Below are 22,846 nucleotides of genomic sequence, written 5' to 3' on the forward strand. Positions count from 1 at the left end.
TATGTGCCAAACACTGTTCTAAGTGCTGGGATAGATACAAGGTGATCAGGTTGTCCCACTTGGGGCTCACAGTCTTGATCCCCATTTTACAGATGAGGTAACTGCGGCCCAAAGAAGTGAAGTGACTTGCCCAGAGTCACACAGCTGACAAGTGGAGGAGTTGGGATTAGAACCCACAACCTCCGACTCCCAACCCCGGGCTCTTGCCACTAAGCCACACTGGAGGGCAGTGCCTGAGCACCACATATACAGCTTGGGCAGAGAGGAGAGAGCAGAGCAGTCTTGGAAGATGGTTCACAACCACCTTTTGCACTTGGGTACATATGAATTTGCTTCTCTACTGCTTTTAAATCTATGACTTATCATGGCAGGAGAGTTTGCATATGCCAGTGAAGCTTAGAGCTTTGCTACTGAGAGAGAGATTCTTTTGTAAGCACTTAGTACAGTGCTGTGCATGCAGTAAGCGCTCAATAAATACGATTGATTGAATTGAATGAGTTCTATCGCCAGGGTTATCCATGATGGAAAGGTCAAAGTTGATTCACCTGTGCTGGGCAGCAGCGGCCTGGGAAAGAGTCAAAGGCAGATGATCAAGTGATCAAAATGTTGATCAAAGACAGCAGCAGAGACTTAAGTTTTTACTGTGTGGAAGGAGGCAATGGTAAACCCCTTCCTTATTTTTTTACCAGGAAAACTCTGTGGATAAAGTCCTTATAGTTGCTGTGAATTGGAAATTGAATTGAAAATTGAAAATTCTGAGCACTTATCTATCTTTTCATTCCGTGATTGACCCTTTTTTGGATTTTATGTGTGTGTTCCCTCCCAGCTGCACAGGGCAGTTGTCACACACAGTTGATACTCTGTAAACGTTACTGATGGATTCCAGCTGTGGAGGGAGTGTGGACCGAGACTGTACTGCAAGAGCCAAGATAAGAACAGGGGTGGGGACAAGGATAGGAACAAGACTAGGAATACTATGTTTTCCATGACTCCTGGCCCAGCTGACATCCAAGAGGGGTGGTAACAGAAATGTTGAGCTAGGGTTCTCTTCCTTCTCCTTTCTTTTCTACTTGGTTTCAACTCCCACCCTTTCCATCCTCCTGGGGATCCCATCCTGGGACCACTGAGATCCCTGCTCTGAGCATGCTCCATGGATGCCAAGCCAGTGATAAAAGCTGTTCCCACATGTATATGTGTATACATATATGTATATGTATATATATGTATACATATGTGTGTGTATATGTGTGTATATATGTGTGTATATGTGTGTGTGTGTGTATATATATGTGTGTGTATATATATATGTGTGTGTGTGTATATATATATATGTGTATATATATCACAACAGCTTTTTCCTGCCATTGTGAAGAATGTGGCCATTAAAAACATTGAGATACTTGTCCATGGCCCCTCTCACGGTCACACCTGGATTGTTTCCAGTACTCTACCAGTCTCAACTATGGGAAGGAGAGTCAAGCAAAGGCATAGCCATTCCATTCCTAGCTTGGGCAGTGGCTAGCAAGTGGCAGGCAATCTGCTACAAATCAAAACTCACTTGTCGTGGGCAGCGGTGGCATGGTAGAGTTGAGGGCGGAGACTCAAGTTTACTGCATGGAAGGAGGCAATGGTAAACCACTTCTGTATTTTTACTAAGAAAACTCTGTGGATACACTACCAGAATAATTGCAGATGGAGGTGAGGCACTGTGGGAGAGATGTGTTCATGGTATTGCTATGGGTTGGAGACGACAGCATAATAATAATTATGTTATTTGTTAAGCGCTTACTGTGTGCTGAGAACAGTTCTAAACGTTGGGGTAGATACAAGGTAATCAGGTTGTCCCACTTGGAGCTCACAGTCTTCATCCCCATTTTATAGATGAGGTAACTGAGGCACAGAGAAGTGAAATGGCTCACCTATGGTTCCCAGCAGACAAGCGGTGGAGCCGGGATTAGAACCCATGTCCTCTGACTCCCAAGCCCGTGCTCTTTCCAATGAGCCACGCTGCTTCTCTTAGACAAGACATCATCATCATCATCAATCGTATTTATTGAGCACTTACTATGTGCAGAACACTGTACTAAGCACTTGGGAAGTACAAATTGGCAACATATAGAGACTGTCCCTACCCAACAGTGGGCTCACAGTCTAAAAGGGGGAGACAGAGAACAAAACAAACATACTAACAAAATAAAATAAATGTCCATTTCATTATTGTTATATTGTTGTTGGATCTGTTTTATGACTCATTTAGATTCCAAATTGAAATGTATCATAATATACATCTATATTTTCAGTGGTGTTTGTTAAGCCCTTATTATGTGCCAGTCACTGTACTAAACACCGGAGTAGGTCAGCCTAATCTGGGTGGACCCAGGCCATGTCCCACATGGGGCTCTCAGTCATTTTACAGATGAGGGAACTGAGGCACAGCAAAGTTAAGTGCCGTGCCCGAGATCACACAGCAGACAAGTGTGAAGCAGAGTGGCTCAGTGGGAAAGAGCACGGGCTTTGGAGTCAGAGGTCATGGGTTCAAATCCCGGCTCCGCCACTTGTCAGCTGTGTGACTTTGGGCAAGTCGCTTCACTTCTCTGGGCCTCAGTTCCCTCATCTGTAAAACGGGGATGAAGACTGTGAGCCCCACGTGGGACAACCTCATCACTTTGTATCCCCCCAGCGCTTAGAACAGTGCTTTGCACATAGTAAGCGCTTAATAAATGCCATTAAAAAAAAAGGTGGAGGAGCCAGGATTATAATAATAATTAGAACCCAGGTGCTCTGTCTCCCAGACTTGGGCTCCCTCCTGTAAGCCATACTGCTTCTCTAGACTTGGACTCTTCCTTTGCCACCAAGAACAACTCTGATAACTACCACCTTCCCTCCCACCACCAAGGGTCCCTGCTCCCAGCTTGTCTTCCCCCCCCCAGGCTGTAAGGTTGTTACAGGCGGAGAACATATCTGCAAATTCTGTTTGCATTGTACACTTCCAAGTGCTTAGTACGGTGCTGATGATTATGGTATTTGTTAAGTGCTTACTATGTGCCTTTGCACTGTTCTAAGGGCTGCAATCAAGCAATCAATCGTATTTATTGAGCTCTTACTGTGTGCAGAGCACTGTACTAAGCGCTTGGGAAGTACAGGTTGGCAACATATAGAGACGGTCCCTACCCAACAGTGGGCTCACAGTCTAGAAGGGGGAGACAGACAACAAAACAAAACATATTAATAAAATAAATAGAATAGATATGTACAAGTAAAGTAAATAAATGGAGTAATAAATACGTACAAACATATATACATGTCCTTCTGACCTCCAGGCTTGGGCTCTAGCCACTAATAATAATAATAATGATGGCATTTATTAAGCGCTTACTATGTGCAAAACACTGTTCTAAGCGCTGGGGAGGTTCCAAGGTGATCAGGTTGTCCCATGGAGGGCTCACAGTCTTCATCCCCATTTGACAGATGAGGTAACTGAGGCCCAGAGAAGTGAAGTGACTTGCCCAAAGTCACCCAGCTGACAAGCGGCGGATCAGGATTAGAACCCAGGACCTCTGGCTCCCAAGCCCGGGCTCTTTCCACTGAGCCATGCTACTTCTCAAAGAAATGAGAAGCAGCATGATCTATAATGATAATGATGGCATTTATTAAGCGCTTACTATGTGCAAAGCACTGTTCTAAGCGCTGGGGAGGTTCCAAGGTGATGAGGTTGTCCCACCGGGGCCTCACAGTCTTCACCCCCATTTTACAGATGAGGGAACTGAGGCCCAGAGAAGTGAAGTGACTTGCACATAGTAAGCACTCAGTAACTATTGATTTATTGATCGATTGCTCCTGCATCCTCTAGGATTCCTCCCTTGCCACCGAGACTGAGCAAATTTTGTATGTTTCGACATTCCTGATGTGTCTGTCTCCAATCCATTCTCCATTTTTAAACATTTAGGTAAGGATAGGGACCAGGTTTAATTCCCACCCTTGAATTCTCTCCCAGCTCTTAATACACCATTTTGCAGGTAAGCTCTTCCTAAATACTGTTACTACTATGACCACTTCTCTTTAATGTAGAAAGTGAACAGAGTGGCAGATTCTTGTTTTCTAAGGTGACTGGATTGCAAACAGCCACTCTTGCAAATGGAATAAATGTAGTTTATTGAACTCCAGCAATTTGATAAGTTTTTTTTTTCCTCAGTCTACCTGAAATGATTAACTTAGATTTAAACTCTTGAAGGGTTTGATGTCTTCTAAAAGTTTTCATTTCATTTGAAATGGTAAGCTGATGGTTGAACTAGGTGGAGATAGTTGCCTGGTGCTACTTCATATATTTGGAAATAAATTCAAATAATTAAATGCCAAGATCACACAGCAGACAAGTGGGGGAGGCAGGATTAGAATCCAGGTGCTCTGACTCAGAGACCCGTGCTGCTTCTCTAAACGTGGACTCTTTCAGTTTTCCTCTGGGTTTTTGATATATTCCAAAATTCATCCGGTTGTTTCTAGAGTATAGGTTCAGTGTATCAAAATCCTAATAGTCCCCTTTCATATTTCAGATGATTGCTAAAGGAAAAAATGCATCGGAGCTCTTTCCCGCTGTCGTGAAGAATGTGGCCAGTAAAAACATTGAGGTACCTGTCCATTTTGATACGTTATTGTTATATTGTGGCTTGATCTGTTTTATGAGTCATTTAGATTCCAAATTGAAATGTATCATAAAGTACTTTTTAGTTCTGTGATACCAGACTTCGTAGACTTTGCTAACGTCTAATCCCTGGCAGCAGCTTTGAGGCAATGTGAAACAAAGGGTATATTTAACATCATTCACAATGATGCCTTTAGATTTGGGCTGGGGGGTTAAGAAAAGGAGAACGCCACTCAGTTAATCAATTAATGGTATTTGTTGAGTGCTTACTACGTGCAGAGCACTATACTAAGCATTTGGGAGAGTACAGTATAACAGAGCACGTAGACACATTCCCTGCTGTCTAGGGGAGGAGATACATATAAATTATGGATATGTTCAAAAGTGCTTTGGGGTTGAGGTTGGGGTGGCTGTCAGCTGCTTAAAGAGTATAGATCTAAGTGCACTCCAGCACTGAAAATTTTGGAAATTCTGGAAACCTAACCGTGCATTTCATACATTCTTATAGGGAAATTGGATTTGCTGATATCATTTTATTTAGTGCCTCGTTCAAGACAATTACTGCAGTACATTAAGTGATGAGCAGCTATGCTTATCACAGTACAATATTATTAATCATCACCTGTCGTCTAAAGTACGACTAAAGTACTTGAGCATACAGTTAGCTTCATATTTGTTGCCACCTTGTACTTCCCAAGCGCTTAGTACAGTGCTCTGCACACAGTAAGTGCTCAATAAATACGATTGAATGAATGAATGAATATTTTTGTCATGTTGACAGGAGAAGATAGTGTCTCCAGTTTTTTTTATTGCAGAGCAAAACAGAGGTTAAGTTATTTCCCTTCCACCAAAAGTCACACAGCAACTGAGCTGGATCTAGAAATATTGTCCCATCCTCCCTCCATGTAAATATTTTTTTTCCTATGGTATTTAAGCACTTGCTGGGTCAAACACTGTTCTTAATGCCGGAGTAAGTACAAGTTAATTTTTCATCTAGCCACCTAATGCAAAGCTCTAGCCTGTTCCTCCCACACTTACACCCAGACTCAAAACCCCCGTAGCTCTGTTTTAACACTCCAATCGACTGGATATATTAAGGTGAACAAAAATATCATTTGAAAATTTTATAGTCAGTGTTAACATGAGTATTTTCCATTTTTTTAGAAGTAGACTGAACTGTAATAAAAAGAGCATATAAGCACATGGGATATTGAGTCAATAAAATAACCATGAACTAGGTTTTTATTAGTATGACAGGTGAGTTTTTGATGCAAATAGATGATTCAGAGCAGTTAGAGCTGTTGTGCCAGTGTAATGTACAGCTATGATTTCAAAGACAAGACCAGGGTGAACTAATCCCCCTAGTTATGAATCTGGTTTTAGCACTTGGGCTATTAAATCAGGAGTTGTTACTACAGTAACAGGCATTTTCCCATTCTAGGGGAAATTTATTTTCTCAAGACAAAATCACCAGAAAGAGATTTTATAAAATTGTTCATAGGAAGGAAAATGAATGATTTCCCCTCTCTATTTAGCCAGTCAATCAGAATAATTTATGCTAGAGAATGTTTGTACAGTCATATTTTAGACCGACTGCAGAGTGAAATCTAATATTCTTCAGTAAATAAGGAACATAATACTCATTGCATGAATAAGTGAACTTGGCCATCAAAATGAACAACTCCTGAATGTATTGCATCAATTTGGAGTGGAATAACACCCGCACATTTTAAGCAACTAACTGAGAGGCAGTGTTGCCTAGTAGTAAAATCACAGGATGGGAGTCAGGGGACTTGAGTTCCAATTCTGCCTCCACCATTTTCCCCCTGTATGACCATGGGCAAGTTATTTAATTCTTCTATGCCTCAGTTTCCTCATCAGTAAAATGAGGATAAAATACCTTTTCTTCCCCCACTCTTGGACTAGGATCCTTGATTATTTTGTAATTGCCCCAGCATTTAGCACTGCGCTTGGAACATAGTAACTGCTTAATAAATATCATGATGCTCATTAATCTTATTCTACTTACCATTGTTATCAATTGGAAGGGGGTTAAATTACTTTCAAATCCATGCTTTGGGGCCTTTGTCATTTACAGATAGATTTTCAGGAGTTTAATGGAAGTGAAGTAGCTTGACATTGAGAAGAATTTAGGGTTTATTCTTACCAAGTACAAGCCCATTGGTGTATATTTTGTTTCTATGAGACCTTTGCTTTTTAAGGTATTTTGCAAGGCGAGGTCCCTCCGTAGTAGTTTTATTTAAAACACATGCTTGGAAGAGCTGAGGATTCTATCGCTCCCATCTAAATTTTCAAAAATTAGTATTCCAGGAGGAGCCCCTAATGCTTACTGGCAAATCCAGAGACAAAGTAGAAGACTCAATGGCCAACGTGGTATGGCTTTCAAAATTAGTAGATCAGTGGCAGGGAATACTTAAAAACCAGCAGTGGCATCACTGAAGTCCATTTTGGTACAGTTGTCCTCTGGCCATGTCACTGTCCACTGTCACTTCCAACGAGGGTAGTTGAGGGAGAAAAAGGAAAGAGATAACACTAAAATCCTTTATCCAAAATTTCTGGAAAATATTGTTTGGTGGGGAGATTGGCTAGCCAAGTAAAATTTAGTTGGGTATTTTTTATGCCCTAACTCTGTCTCTACCGTAATGTTTAATTGAAGGGTGAAGATTTTAAACTCATCTGATTTTTGATTTTAAAAAAACTTTGATATGGCACGATTCTACTCACCATCTCTTACGTGGAACCTAATATGAAAAAGTATCAATTTTGGGGTTGATAAAATGGAGGGAAAGTGAAGCATACTTGCTCTAAATTGTTCAAAGAATGGCAAAAATATGCTTGGCTCAATTAATCAGTGGTATTTATTGAGCACCTGTTGTGGGCAGAGCATTATATTAAAGCCCTTGGGAGAGTATAATAGAGTTGAGAAGTCATGCTCCCTGCCCTCAATCTTACAATCTAGAGGGAGAGGCAGACATTAAAATAAATTACATATAGGTAAAATAGATTAAAGTGTATAAGGATATATACGTAAATACTCTGGGGCTGAGCTAAGTGTCAGAGTGCTTAGGGGTACAGCCTTGAGTGATGATTGTGATATTCACTCATTCAGTCGTATTTATTGAGCGCTTACTCTGTGCAGAGCACTGTCCTAAGCGCTTGGAAAGTACAATTCAGCAGCAAATAGAGATAATCCCTACCCAACAATGGGCTCACAGTCTAGAAGTCGAGTCTATTTAAGAGCTTACTCTTTAAGAACGTACTAAATGCTGAGGTGGATATAATACCCAGATTGGACACAGTCCCTGTTTCACCTGGAGCTCACAGTCTTAATCCCCATTTTACCGATGAGGTAACTGAGGCAGACAGAAGTGAAATGACTTGCCCAAGGTCACATAGCAGTCAAGTGGTGGAGCTGGGATTAGAACCCAGGTGTTCCTGTCTCCCAAGCCTTTGCTGTATCCACTAGGCCACCCTGCTTATGTGATGCAGAAGGGAGGGAACACAGCATGGTGAGATGAGAGGTTAGATATAGGTGATGGAGAATAGGAGGACGAGATGAGAGGTTAGTCAGGTAAGACTTCCCTGAGGAGGTAGGATTTTGGTGGAGTTTTTGAAAACAAGGAGAGGAATGGTCTGCTAGATAAGAAGAAGGATGGAGTTCCAGGCAAAGGGGAGGATGTGAGCAAGGGGTCAATGTTGAAAGAGGTGAAATTGAGGCACAGTGAGTAGTTTGGCATTAGAAGAGTAAAGTGTGTAGGCTGGGTTGCAGTGGGAAAGGAGTGGGGATATGTCAGGAGAAGAGAGCTGATTGAGTGCCTTAAAGGTGTCCTTCAACTCGGTTTTATTTTACTCTCCTAAGTGCTTGGTGCAGTAAGCATTCAGTAAGTACCATTGATGTACAGCCAGTGACGAGGCATTTCTTCTTTATGTGGCACCAGATGGGCAACTATTGGAGATTTTTAAGGAGTGGGGAGATAAATGCAGAACATTTCTCTCCCCCCCCCAAAAAAAAAAAAAAAACCAAGAAGCCAAACAAAAAAACCCCCAGCAAAACAACTGTGAGAAAATTGAGGTATGGCCTGGAGATAGGAGAGGCTGGAGGGAAGGAGGATAGCAAGGAAGCCGCTGCAGTAGTGGAGGAACGATTTGATAAGTGCTTGGACTACCATGACCCTGATTTAAGCCTTTCCCCCCTCCACTCCATATCCTTTCTGTCACCAGTGAAGCAGAGAAGCAGCATCACTCAGTGGAAGGAGCCCAGGCTTGGGAGTCAGAGGTTATGGGTTTGAATACCTGCTCTGCCACTTGTCAGCTGTGTGACTTTAGGCAAGTCACTTCACTTCTCTGGGCCTCAGTTACCTCATCTATAAAATGGGGATTAAGACTGAGCAGCCCATGTGGGACAACCTGATTACCTTGTATACCCTCAGCGCTTAGAACAGTACTTGGCACATAGTAAGTGCTTAACAAATGCCATCATTATTACCCGTGCACTCAGATCTGTACCATTTAAGCACTCAATGTTTACCCTCCTCTCAGCTCCACAGCACTTATGTTCATATCTGTAATTCATATATATACACACGCACACTGTAGAGGAGAAGATAGACATTAACATATACACACACTTATATGCTTATGTTTACGTTAATGCCTGTCTTCCCCTCAGGACTGTAAGCTCTTTGTGGGCAGGCAGCCTGTCTACCAACTCTGTTGTATCATACTCTCCCAAAGATGTAGGCTCCGCACACAGTAAGTGCCCAGTAAATACCACTGATTGAGTGACTGATTAATGGAGGCAAATTTTATGACGGGGAAGGGGAGATCCTGAAGCTGAGGTGAAGACAAAGCTGATGGGATTTGATGAAAGACTGAATTGAAGAATGATAATAATCATGGCACTTAATCACTATGTGCCAAGCATTGAACTAAGCAATGGGGTAGATACAAGATAATTAGGTTGGACACAGTCTCATACAGGGCTCACAGTTTAAGGGGCTATTGAAGAATTGATTTTTCAATAGCAGATATACAAGCAGCTGTTACATTTGCAGAGCTGAAATGGGGAAAATGAAATTAAAGACAGAGGTAATGTTTTAAGATTCAGTCAATCAGTGCTATTTATTGAGCACTTGCGGTGTGCAGAGGACTGTACTAAGCACTTGGGAGAGTACAGTGCAAAAGAGTTGATGGCTACCTTCCCTGCCCCTAAGGAGCTTACAGTCTAGAGGGGGAAGCAGACATTGATATAAATAATAACAATACGTGCCTAATTGCTGTAAAACAGAGTTTAGGTAGTGCTACAGTGCAGCTGAAAACTGCCAGTCATTTGCCACAGAGATACCATCATCACCGTCGATGGAATTTGAGTGCTTTCTGTATTCAGAGCACTGTACTAAGGACTTGGGAGGGTATAATACAGCAGAGTTGGTAGATACTTTCTCTGCCCACAGCAAGGTTACAGTTTAGAGGATGGCACAAGACGACCAAGAAAGGAATGGCTATTTTAAGGTGAAACATCATTAGGATCCTGAGACAAGGAGGCAAAAATAAAAAAGCAGTGCCAAACACTACCAACAGAAAGCACACCATGACAAAAAGGGGCAAACTTGGCATGTGCACGGTACGGTCAGGGCTATGGTTCGGCCATGTAGCTTTTCAATCCTATAAAAACACCCAGAGGTGACTTTCATAGTCAGTGGTGTCGTCTTTGAGTATGAAGGACAAATGTAGAGTTATAGTGTGTGTGTATATGTACATCCATGGACATGTAATATTTCAATATTAAAATCCTGTGGACAGATATTCAAAGTACATAAAATTCTTCCATGAATGCGAAAGGAGTTAGAAGTAACGACTGCACACGAATCTAGCTCGTACTAATTTTAGCCTCTTAATCTTCTGGGAGAAAATAATGAGAAATTTTCGGAAGTGTAAGGCCCAGCTTTCATTTTAGCTAAGGAAAATGAAACTGCTCTGTGACAGTACTAAGTTGGCATTGATTAATATCCTGTCCTTTGCTTCTCTTGAAAACAGCCTCTCCTGGGGTTTCAATCGTCTGTGTTCCTTTCTCTTTTCCCCTGTCACATTCATAATCGTAATTCTTGAGTGCATTATTTATTTGGGAATATGCAACGTATTTAAAAAGGAAATCACAAGATCAATTAATTTTGGTGACCGACCTCTGATTCATCAAAATAGTCATTCAGTTTGCTGTGAAAATTTTAAAAGCCCAGCAGCTTTAAAATTCTTTGAAACCAATATTCTAATTAAATTGCTATTTGTTATTTTTATTAGGTATGTAACTTTGACAAACATGATTCTTTCATGTTTGTAGTCAGGCTTTGTAGCTGTCCTCTGAAGGAAAAAAAAAGAAGTCCAATTTGGTATCAGAACAATGACACCCCCCACACTGTGATTAGCCAAGAAGCCATTAAGAAGTGAAGTTTGCTACTTAGCCAGCCACCAGCCAGTCATATTTACTGAGCACTTACTTTGTGCGGAGCACTGACTGAGCACTTGGGAGAGTACAATATTGTTAATATACTGTTAATATAACAGACACATTCCCTGCCCACATTCCCTGCCCTTTTTATGGAATTTGTTCAGTGTTTACTATTAAGCACTGTTCTGAGCACTAGGATAGATACAAGTTTATGAGGTTGGACACAGTTCCTGTCCCATATGAGTCTCGCAGTCCAAGTAGGGCCTTGTGCCCTCTTTGCTTTCAGTTTTTTAGGCAGCATCCCCCAAATTAGCAGTTGAGGGCCAAGCAAGGAGTCCCCAGAGAGATACACCTAAGAACAGCACTTCCTCGGCGGAGGAAGATATCTAAGGAATACTGATGCCAGATTGGCCATCCTGTAGAGGGTAGCTTGCTGTCCTCTGTCTCATTTTTAGACTGTGAGCCCACTGTTGGGTAGGGACTGTCTCTATATGTTGCCAACTTGTACTTCCCAAGCGCTTAGTACAGTGCTCTGCACACAGTAAGCGCTCAATAAATACAATTGATTGATTGATTGTAGTCAGCAGGGCCACGTGAATGCCGTGGAATTCTCTCAAAGAATGCTTGGGAACCAACAGGCCAAAGAGCTACTACAAGCTTTGCCCCACATTAGCTCTGTGGCATACCACGCCATGGGCACCCCCAGGCCAGTTGATGAATCAGTCGTATTTATTGAGCGCTTACTGTGTGCAGAGCACTGTACTAAGCGCTTGGGAAGTGGAAGTTGGTGCCCCAGGGTCTCAAATCTATCAATCAGTGGTATTTATTGAACATTTAAATGTGCAGAACATTATACTAGGTGTTTGAAGGAGTACAATACCGTAGTTGGTAGGCATGATCCCTGCCCTTAAGGATCTTATTATTTGGTGGGGGATAGTGGTGTAAGGATAGTGCATATTGCTGTGAGAATTGGGGTGAGTAACAGTGATTACACACCCAAGTGAATAGGTGATGCAGAGGGGAGGGAGAATATTGTGGGGAAATGAAGGGTTAATTAAGGTCGGCTTCTTGGAAGGGATCTGATTTTAGTAGGGCCTTTGAAGATGGGGAGAGTGGTGATATGAAGGGGGAGGGAATTCCAGGCCAGACGGAGGACATGAGCAAGGGTGGTGGCAGTGAGAGATGAGATTGAGGCACAATGAGTAGATTGGTGTTAGAGGTGCAAAGTGTGTGGGCTGGGTTGTAGTAGGAGATCAGTGAGGTAAAGTAGAAGAGGGAGAACTGATGAAGCTAATCAATCCATCAATCAATCATATTTATTGAGCGCTTACTATGTGCAGAGCACTGTACTAAGCGCTTGGGAAGTACAAATTGGCAACATATAGAGACAGTCCCTACCCAACATTGGGCTCACAGTCTAAAAGGGGGAGACAGAGAACAAAACCAAACATACTAACAAAATAAAATAAATAGAATAGATATGTACAAGTAAAATAAATAGAGTAATAAATATGTACAAACATATATACATATATACAGGTGCTGTGGGGAAGGGAAGGAGGTAAGATGGGGGGGATAGAGAGGGGGACGAGGGGGAGAGGAAGGAAGGGGCTCAGTCTGGGAAGACTGATGTTACGGGATTTCTGTTTGATGTAGAGAAGAATGGGTAATCATTGAAGGTCTTTGAAGAATGGAAAGATGTGCAGAATGGGGAGATATGCACAAAATGTTTTTGGGTTTTTTGGGTTTTTTTAGAAAAATGATTCGGGCAGCAGAGTGAAGGATGGGCTGGAATGGGAAGCGTCTGGAGGCAGGAAGGTTATTAAGGAGACTGATGCTGTAGTTGATGAGGGATAGGATAACTGATTGGAAGGTGGTAATAATAATAATAATGGTATTTGTTAAGCGCTTACTATGTGCAAAGCACTGTTCTAAGCGCTGGGGGGATTCAAGGTGATCAGGTTGTCCCACGTGGGGCTCACAATCTTAATCCCCATTTTACAGATGAGGTCACTGAGGCACAGAGAAGTTAAGTGACTTGCCCAAAGTCACACAGCTGACAAGCGGCAGAGTTGGGATTAGAACCCATGACCTCTGACTCCCAAGCCCGTGCTCTTTCCACTGAGCCACGCCGGGAAGGTGTGATAAGCAGTTTGAGTAAAGAGGAAAGGGCACATTCTAGAGACGTTGGGAAAGTAGAACTGACAGGATTTGGGGACCGACTGAATATGAGGGTTGAGTGCAAGAGATAGCCGAGGATAATGCCGGGTTTATGGGCTTGTGAGAGAGGGAGGGTTGGTGGGGTTGTCTACAGTGATAGGAATGTTGGGAGTAGCTGAAGCAAGTAGGGAATGCTCAGTTCCAGATATTTCAGAAATCCAGTTCAGGTTTGGATTGACCTCAACAGCCCCATGGATTTGTGGGAGGCGCTACATATCTATTCTATTTATTTTATTTTGTTAGTATGTTTGGTTTTGTTCTCTGTCTCCCCCTTTTAGAGTGTGAGCCCAATGTTGGGTAGGGACTGTCTCTATATGTTGCCAATTTGTAATTCCCAAGCACTTAGTACAGTGCTCTGCACATAGTAAGCGCTCAATAAATACGATTGATGATGATGATGACGACATCAACAGTGCCCGAGCCCTTTTAAAATTGTATCTCCTCCAAGAGATTTTCTCCAACTGAGCCCTCATTTCCTTCTTCCTCCCTCTGTGCCACCTAGGCCTTTGAGTCTGTACCCCTTTAGCTCTTTGACATTCTCCCCACCCCCAGCACTACAACATTTATGTATATATCCATCTGTAATTTTATACTAATGCCTGTCTCCCCTTCTAAATCTGTAAGCTCTTTATCTATCAATCAATCGTATTTATTGAGCGCTTACTGTGTGCAGAGCACTGTACTAAGCGCTTGGGAAGTACAAGTTGGCAACATATAGAGACAGTCCCTACCCAACAGTGGGCTCACAGTCTAAAAAAGACACTCTTTATGTGCATGGATCGTCTACTGTATTCTCCCAAATGCCTAGTATAGCGCTCTACACACAGTAAGTGTTCAATAAATAGCATTAATTGATTGAGGCTGCCATTTTGGCTTTTTGAAGCACTCTGGATTGATGTGCTCCCTTTCTAATGCCGGAGTTGTAACCAAAATTAGGTGTTAGTTGCCAAGAACCCGTGGGCTGCCTATCAGAATTAAAAACAAAGCCCAAGCTGGTAAGGTTCGTCGTGGCAATGTAAAGACCAGTAAGGCCTCAAAGCAGGTCACTGTATCTTTAAAGGTAGTCTAGGTTTTGGTCTACCACCATTAAATGAAGGGGTTAGTAAAAATTATTTTCTAATCAGATTTTGGTACTCCGCTTAGTGAGCTCTGAAGCCAAATGTGATCTTCTCTTCTCAGTCATCAGTCTTGGTGGGGTGGTTGTTGGATGGCATTTTCTGGTTCTCTCCATCTTTCTTAATGTCTCTTATTTCTTCTTCAGAAATGACCTGTACATATTTTATCTTTCCATGAAATATGCTTAATCCTCCAACATTAGAGGAACTGATGTATAGACTTTTTATCAGTCATCAGAGAATCGAAAGGCATTTTATTATTCACTGGGTATATGCTGTAAATTTCATTTTTAAAAGTGCAGGCTGCCCTAGGCTCAGTTGGGATGTACATCCATATGTCATTAGATGTCAGAAGATACCAAAAATGACCCAGTAAGCAATCAGTGGTTACAGCACAAAAAATAATCAAAGGTTTAGTCAATAACTCATGAAGTTTGATGTGCTGGTATTGATAAACTAATTAAACAGATCTGCCTGTGTTCCTCCAGCCTAATGTGGTCCTGCTATGATTAGTTTTACAGCAAGGAGTGTTGTAACATTGAATGAAGGTAACTGATCAGAGAACGGTGTAGTCACGAAGCCCTAAGTACTCCTATTTCTGGTCACAGAGTGGTTTCAGGGAAAGAAGGCTTTCTTTGCACACCTGCAGCCATTCAGTGCATAGGCCTCTTGTGGTCAGTATTGATTGGTTCTTATAGTAGAATAAGAACAAATTTAGTGTTTTGCAACCTTCTGTGATTTAATATTGTTATGCTTTTTGCCATAACTGTCACAAAAATCCTTCCCTGATAGTGAGTAATTATAGTGCCGCCTGCTAGCACAGCTGTAGTTCGGGGCTTTCTGTGGCACCATTACAAACCCTCTCTATTAAGAAGTTTCCAACTCTTCCATAAAAGTTGGTTCTGTAGTTTTGTGTGGGAATGGATTGTGGGAGGGCCATTTTAAAGAGCGGAGTACCAAGAGCACCTAACTAAAAGAAATGTTAAAATGGTTTAAGGAATCAAGATGCATTGTGCAGCTCACACGTCGGTACTGAACCAGGCCAGCGAGGGTTTTTTTTTTTTTTTTTCATGGTATTTAAGAACTAACTATGCAACAGGGACTGTACTGAGCCCTAGGGTAGATCCAAGCTAATCAGGTTGGACTGAGTCCATGTCTCATATAGGGCTCACAGTCTTCACCTCCATTTTACAGATGACATAACTGAGGCCTAGAGAAATGAAGTGACCTGCCCAGAGTCACACAGCAGACAAGTGGCAGAGGTGGGACTAGAACCCAGGTCCGTCTGTATCCCAGTTCCGGGCTCTATCCGCCAGGCAATGAGTGGTTTCCAACTCGTGCTAAAGACCCCTCCAAGGGGTATGAAGGATTTTCCCTTTCAGGCATGAGAAGTGTTGATTTTGTGCCTGTTGGGAAGCTGGAGGGAGAGCCGCTTTCCATTACCTCAGCTCTTTTGCCCGGCTGCATCAGTGAATGGCCCCACCTCCTACTTGCCTCCATGCTACAGCTACAAGAGAATAAAACCCTTGCCAGAGGTGAATCCTTCAGTGGTATTTACTGAACACTTTGTGCAGAGAACCGTACTAAGTCGGTCAATTGTATTTGCTGAGTATTTACTGTGTGCAGAGCACTGCATTAAACACTTGAGAGAATACGCTATAACATACACATTCTCTGCCCACAATGAGTCTACTTTCCCAAGCATTTAGTACAGTGCTGTACACAAGGTAAGGGGTCAACAAATACAGGTGATTGAATTGGTAGACAGGTTCCCTGCCCTCTAGGAGCTCAGAGTTTAGAGGGGGTGGCAGACATTTATATAAATAAGTAAATTATGGCTATGTGCTGAAGTGCTGTGGGGCTGAGGGTGGAGTGAATATCAAGTGTTTAAAGGGTACATATCTAAGTGTGTTGGTGATGCAGATGGGAGAGGGAGTAGGAGAAAAGAGGGCTTAATTGAAGAGGGCACTAGCAGCCACTGGAGCATGGAGGATTCCAATAATAAGGTGGTCATAGACATGTCCACACTAAGTCTCAGTGCCTTCCTTTGGAGGAGCAATTGAAGGTGGCGAGATAAGTGGCGAAAATGGGTGTGATGAAAGCAGACGAAAAAATAGTATAGGTTTCAGGGGAATTGACTGACTGACTGCCTGGGATTGAGCTGATAAAACCTCAGTGCTGCATTTCACTTTATTGATTCATGGCAATCAATAATATTGTCAAGGATGAATGGATTTAAAATAAGATCTATTGATTAATGTAAAATTATTTTTCAATTCTGTAGCATCAGATTGAGGGGGTTGTCTTAAGTATGGGTCATTCTGCTTTGGGACCAATTCAGTTTCTTTATTACACTGTTGTGTGTTTTATTTATACTGAAAAGTTTAGTCATTTCTTGAGCCCAGATGACCTCTTGAGATTATCATGCAAGCTGAAAAATGCTGTGATTCTATAATTCCCTTGATTTTTTTTTTTTACCATTTTGTACTTGCCAAATTCATAACCCTTAGTTTACCCAAACTGTGTTTTTTTTGTGTGTGGTGTTAATTTCTAGATCAAGAAATTAGTGTATGTTTATCTGGTCCGCTATGCTGAAGAACAGCAAGATCTGGCTCTGTTGTCCATCAGTACTTTTCAGCGTGCCTTGAAAGTAAGTATACATCTCAAAAGAGCAAAGTGCCCGCACACTTGGGAGCAGTTGTCATTTAGAATAATGGGAAGAACCCGTCCTGAGTGCAAGCAGTGTGGCAAGGTGTGTCAGCGTCATGTCGGTCTTTTCAGGCGCACTTGCACGCATGGGTAGGATTTTACAATCAGAACGGTCACATTTGCAAATGCAGATCAGTCGTATATATTATGAAGTTACTAAATGGAACAGTAATGATCCGAAAGAGGTTCTGAACCTCTCAGAATGCCCAGTTTATGCCAATAATGTGATGCCCACTGCTCAAGGGTATCCACAAAGTGCAACTGTGGATTGGTGGGGATTCTGGAGAGAACCGTTTTTGAGGGTTTGAACTCACTGCAGAGAATCCATGAGGACTCCCAGTCAAATTCGAGAGTCCTCATAGGGGGCTTAGTATCAACTTTGAGTAAACGTATAAATCCCAAATGGATGTCCAAGCCTCTTCTAGTCATTTAATCAATGCCATTAATAACCATGGGAAAAATTGACCTTTTGGTGTTTATAGTTTCCATTTTGCCCTTTTTTAGGATCCGAATCAACTAATTCGTGCAAGCGCTCTGAGAGTTCTCTCCAGCATCAGAGTGCCAATCATTGTACCAATCATGATGCTTGCTATCAAAGAAGCTTCAGCTGATTTATCACCGTACGTTAGAAAGAATGCTGCCCATGCAATCCAAAAATTATTCAGGTAAGTAGCTGGCCTAGGCGGGATGTTTCAGCAAAGTTTGGTGGGGGAATGGGGAGAGAGTGTGTGTTTATAAGAGAAAGAAAGAAATTGGCATTTCTCCTCTTTGAATGTCTCTAGGGACCACAATTTTCTTTGGCCTCAGATTCAAAGACCATTTGATGCTCTCAACAGTAGAGACCCTTAGGAGAATATATATAGTACATGAGGTGGCTTAACTACAGAGAATTTATATATTTGTAAATTAGTACTCTTGCCAAACTGATATTCTTAGAATTTCAATCAATATTGAGTGGCTGCAGAGTGCAAAACACTTAGTCAAGTGCCTGGAAGAGTACACCAGAAGCAAGGAGCAAATTCTCTGTCCTCAAGGTGTTTAAATTTTAATTGGGAGTTGTATTCCAGGAAAGAAATTTGAGCTACTCTGTTTTGACTGTTGATGAAAACTTTCCCATTGCTCTGATGCCTCTAACCTTCCTTTTCTGTTTCCTTCACTACTGTTTCTTTACCCCGATGTGATCACCGTTCAATTAGTCAAATCGTATTTAATGAGCGCTTACTGTGTGCAAAGCACTGTAGTAGGTGCTTGGGAGAGTACAACATATCAATGTAACAGACTGGTAGGCACATTCCCTGTCTGCCCTTGAGGTGATTATTTTTTAAAGAAAAGGGTAGTTCACTATTAAGGAATTAAAGGATTGGACTGGATTATCTCTTAGAATACAAGGGCAGGAAAGAAATATTCAGGATGTTACTGTTGAAAATAGGAAGTTCTCTTTACAATAGCATAAATGATTTAAAGGAAAATTAGTAGGCACATTCAACATCACAAATATCTAAAGGTTTTTTTTTGCATATGTACAAAATAAGTGGGCCTTTGCCACATGCAGTCAATCTTAACCTCTCTCATTATATCCTTTGCTTCTTTCTCCTTTCCTCTTGGTCTTTTTTTCTTCTATTCTTCTCTTCATTTTCCCTATATCCTCTTTTTCCTCTTTCCTTCCCCTGCTCCCCCTACCTCAGCCTTTCCTTCAGACACCGTATACCTGGCCTGCCCTCCATATTGTGTTTCTTAAGGTTTTATGTCACAATCCCTCTAGGTCCTGTGACCCTGGCTTGCTCTTCCCCCATATGCTGTGACCCTGACCTTATTTTTGCCAAGAGTCAGAAGGATGGAGTAACTTCTGTATAGGGGTATACTGAAAAGATTAGTATGTTTCAGTGTGAAAAGCCAAAGGCATAGAGGGGACATGTTCACGACTGACAAAAACATAAAGGGTGAGGAAAGGGCAAACCAAAATTGTTGTTCCTAATAATCATTAATAATAATTTTTAGTAATTAAGCACTTGCTATGTGCCAGACACTCTACTAAGCGCTGGGGTGGATATAAGCAGACTGGGTTGGGCACAGTCCCTTGTGCCATGCGGGGCTTACATTCTCAATCCCCATTTTACAGATGAGGTAACTAAGGCCCAGAGAACTTAACTGACTTGCCCAAGGTCACACAGATAAGTGGTGGAGCATCCTCTGAAGTTGAAGGTGATAGGTTCAAAACAAACAGGAAAAAAAACCCTTTTATTTATACACACACGCACACACACACACACATACGCACACACGGTAGTAAGCAAATGGAAATTGTTGTTTTTTTCTGCAAAATGTGTGCAGGCTGAAAAGGTCAATAGGATTAAGGAAGGTATGGATATAATAGGTTACTAAAATAATCATCCAGGAGGGCACCCGTCACACCATTCCTCTGCCAAGCATCCCGTTGTCACTGTTGGAAACTCAATACTGTTCAGGACAGACCACTGGTCTCCAGTCTCTTAAAAATGGAATTGCTCCTGATTTTGTGTAACCTTCTGTTACTTTAGCCCAAGGGGATTAATTTGAAGGTGCAGCCCATAAGTCCTGAATACTTGGCCTTCCCCCTAAGAATAATAATAATAATTGTGGTATTTAGGCACTTAGTGTGTGCCAGGCACTGTACTAAGCAATGGGGTAGATACAAGGTAATTGGGTTGAACCAGTCTCTGTCCCACATTGGGCTTATTGTCTTACTCCCCATTTGACAGATGAGGTAACTGAGGCACAGAGAAGCTAATCTGTGCCGCCTGTCATCCTACTGCAAGTGGTCTTGCGGTGCGGTGAGAGGGCAGGAGGTTAGGATGTCCTGAGGCCCGATTTATTCTTTGATAAGCTAACTGTTAGTATCAGCTGAGCTGGACAGCTGATTGGTTTGTTGACAAACCGATCCGTACCTAGCCGCGTAGCAAGACAGAAAAATATAATAGATGAAATCTGTCAGAGAATGTTACATAGCACATAAAGCACCGTTGTAGGATTTAAACGGAACATTAAAAGGACATTAGGTCGTTCATTTCTTTGCCTCAATCAATCAATCAGTCAATCAATCAATCGTATTTATTGAGCGCTTACTATGTGCAGAGCACTGTACTAAGCGCTTGGGAAGTACAAATTGGCATCACATAGAGACAGTCCCTACCCGATAGTGGGCTCACAGTCTAAAAGGGGGAGACAGAGAACAGAACCAAACATACCAACAAAATAAAATAAGTAGGATAGAAATGTACAAGTAAAATAAATAAATAAATAAATAAACAGAGTAATAAATATGTACAACCATATATACATATATACAGGTGCTGTGGGGAGGGGAAGGCGGTAAGGCGGGGGGATGGAGAGGGGGACGAGGGGGAGAGGAAAGAAGGGGCTCAATCTGGGAAGGCCTCCTGGAGGAGGTGAGCTCTCAGCAGGGCCTTGAAGGGAGGAAGAGAGCTAGCTTGGCGGATGGGCAGAGGGAGGGCATTCCAGGCCCGGGGGATGACGTGGGCCGGGGGTCGATGGCGGGACAGGCGAGAGCGAGGTACAGTGAGGAGATTAGTGGTGGAGGAGCGGAGGGTGCGGGCTGGGCAGTAGAAGGAGAGAAGGGAGGTGAGGTAGGAGGGGGCGAGGTGATGGACAGCCTTGAAGCCCAGGGTGAGGAGTTTCTGCCTGATGCGCAGATTGATCGGTAGCCATTGGAGGTTTTTGAGGAGGGGAGTGATATGTCCAGAGCGTTTCTGGACAAAGATAATCCGGGCAGCAGCATGAAGTATGGATTGAAGTGGAGAGAGACACGAGGATGGGAGATCAGAGAGAAGGCTAGTGCAGTAGTCCAGACGGGATAGGATGAGAGCTTGAATTAGCAGGGTAGCGGTTTGGATGGAGAGGAAAGGGCGGATCTTGGCAATGTTGCGGAGCTGAGACCGGCAGGTTTTGGTGACGGCTTGGATGTGAGGGGTGAATGAGAGAGCGGAGTCGAGGATGACACCAAGGTTGCGGGCTTGTGAGACGGGAAGGATGGTAGTGCCGTCAACAGAGATGGGAAAGTCAGGGAGAGGACAAGGTTTGGGAGGGAAGACAAGGAGCTCAGTCTTCGACATGTTGAGCTTTAGGTGGCGGGCGGACATCCAGATGGAGATGTCCTGAAGGCAGGAGGAGATGCGAGCCTGGAGGGAGGGGGAGAGAGCAGGGGCAGAGATGTAGATCTGGGTGTCATCAGCGTAGAGGTGATAGTTGAAGCCGTGGGAGCGAATGAGGTCACCAAGGGAGTGAGTGTAGATTGAGAACAGAAGGGGACCAAGCACTGAACCTTGGGGAACTCCCACAGTAAGAGGATGGGAGGGGGAGGAGGAGCCTGCAAAAGAGACTGAGAAAGAACGACCGGAGAGATAAGAGGAGAACCAGGAGAGGACGGAGTCTGTGAAGCCAAGGTCAGATAACGTGTTGAGGAGAAGGGGGTGGTCCACAGTGTCAAAGGCAGCTGAGAGGTCGAGGAGGATTAGGACAGAGTATGAGCCGTTGGATTTGGCAAGCAGGAGGTCATTGGTGACCTTTGAGAGCGCAGTTTCCGTGGAATGAAGGGGACGGAAGCCAGACTGGAGGGGGTCGAGGAGAGAGTTGTTGTTGAGGAATTCTAGGCAGCGCGTGTAGACAACTCGTTCAAGGAGTTTGGAAAGGAATGGTAGGAGGGATATGGGACGATAACTAGAAGGTGAGGTGGGGTCAAGAGAGGGTTTTTTTAGGATGGGAGAGACATGGGCATGTTTGAAGGCAGAGGGGAAGGAACCAGTGGAGAGTGAGCGGTTGAAGATGGAAGTTAAGGAGGGGAGAAGGGATGGAGCGAGAGATTTCATAAGATGAGAGGGAATGGGGTCAGAAGCACAGGTGGCCGGAGTAGCACTTGAGAGGAGGGAGGAGAGTTCCTCTGAGGATACCACTGGGAAGGATGGGAGAGTAGCAGAGAATGTTGAGAGCCGGGGGGTTGGAGAAAGGGGGGAAGAGACTTTGGGGAGGTCGGACCTGATGGATTTAATTTTGTTAATGAAGTAGGAGGCCAGATCGTTGGGGGTGAGGGAAGGAGGAGGGGGAGGAACCGGGTGCCTGAGAAGGGAGTTGAATGTACGGAAGAGCTGGCGGGGGTGATGGGCATGGGTGTCAATAAGGGAGGAGAAATAGTTTTGTCTGGCAGAAGAGAGGGCTGAGTTAAGGCAGGAAAGGATAAACTTGAAGTGAACGAGGTTGGCATGGTGTTTACTCTTACTGGCCTCTTACTCAGCCACGCTTCACATTACAGACTTTGTGAAACCTCCACAAATTCTGTTCGTCGTTTGCTCCGGTCTCTTGCTTCTGGCAAACCCCAGCCTCCCCAGCCCCAGTTCTGATGAAAACGGAAATAAACTTTGCTGCTTTGTTAGCTCATGGCTTTTGCGCCAGTATGACTGGAGTAAGAAATCTTGGACAACAGGATTCTTGCTTTCACAAATAGAGTGGTAAATATGTACAAGCATATGTGCATATATACAGGTGCTGTGGGGAAGGGAAGGAGGAAGACTGTGAGCCCCCCGTGGGACATCCTGATCACCTTGTAACCTCCCCAGCGCTTAGAACAGTGCTTTGCACATAGTAAGCTCTTAATAAATGCTATTATTATTATTATTATTATTATTATTATTATTATTGTTATTTGTT

The 22,846-nt window shown here is 43.1% G+C and overlaps 1 protein-coding gene across 2 annotated transcripts in view; it reads left to right on the forward strand.

Moving 5' to 3' along the window:
* AP3B1 (adaptor related protein complex 3 subunit beta 1) overlaps positions 1 to 22,846 on the forward strand; it is a 266,204-nt gene that overhangs the window by 38,552 nt on the left and 204,806 nt on the right. For both annotated transcript variants that reach the window (XM_038765458.1, XM_038765459.1), the window contains exons 3-5: positions 4,551 to 4,625; positions 16,995 to 17,090; positions 17,654 to 17,814. In XM_038765458.1, the coding sequence (XP_038621386.1) occupies positions 4,551 to 4,625; positions 16,995 to 17,090; positions 17,654 to 17,814 (332 nt within the window). The remainder of the gene's footprint in view (positions 1 to 4,550; positions 4,626 to 16,994; positions 17,091 to 17,653; positions 17,815 to 22,846) is intronic.

Source organism: Tachyglossus aculeatus, chromosome 23, assembly GCF_015852505.1.
Source record: "Tachyglossus aculeatus isolate mTacAcu1 chromosome 23, mTacAcu1.pri, whole genome shotgun sequence".
Classification (NCBI taxonomy): domain Eukaryota; kingdom Metazoa; phylum Chordata; class Mammalia; order Monotremata; family Tachyglossidae; genus Tachyglossus; species Tachyglossus aculeatus.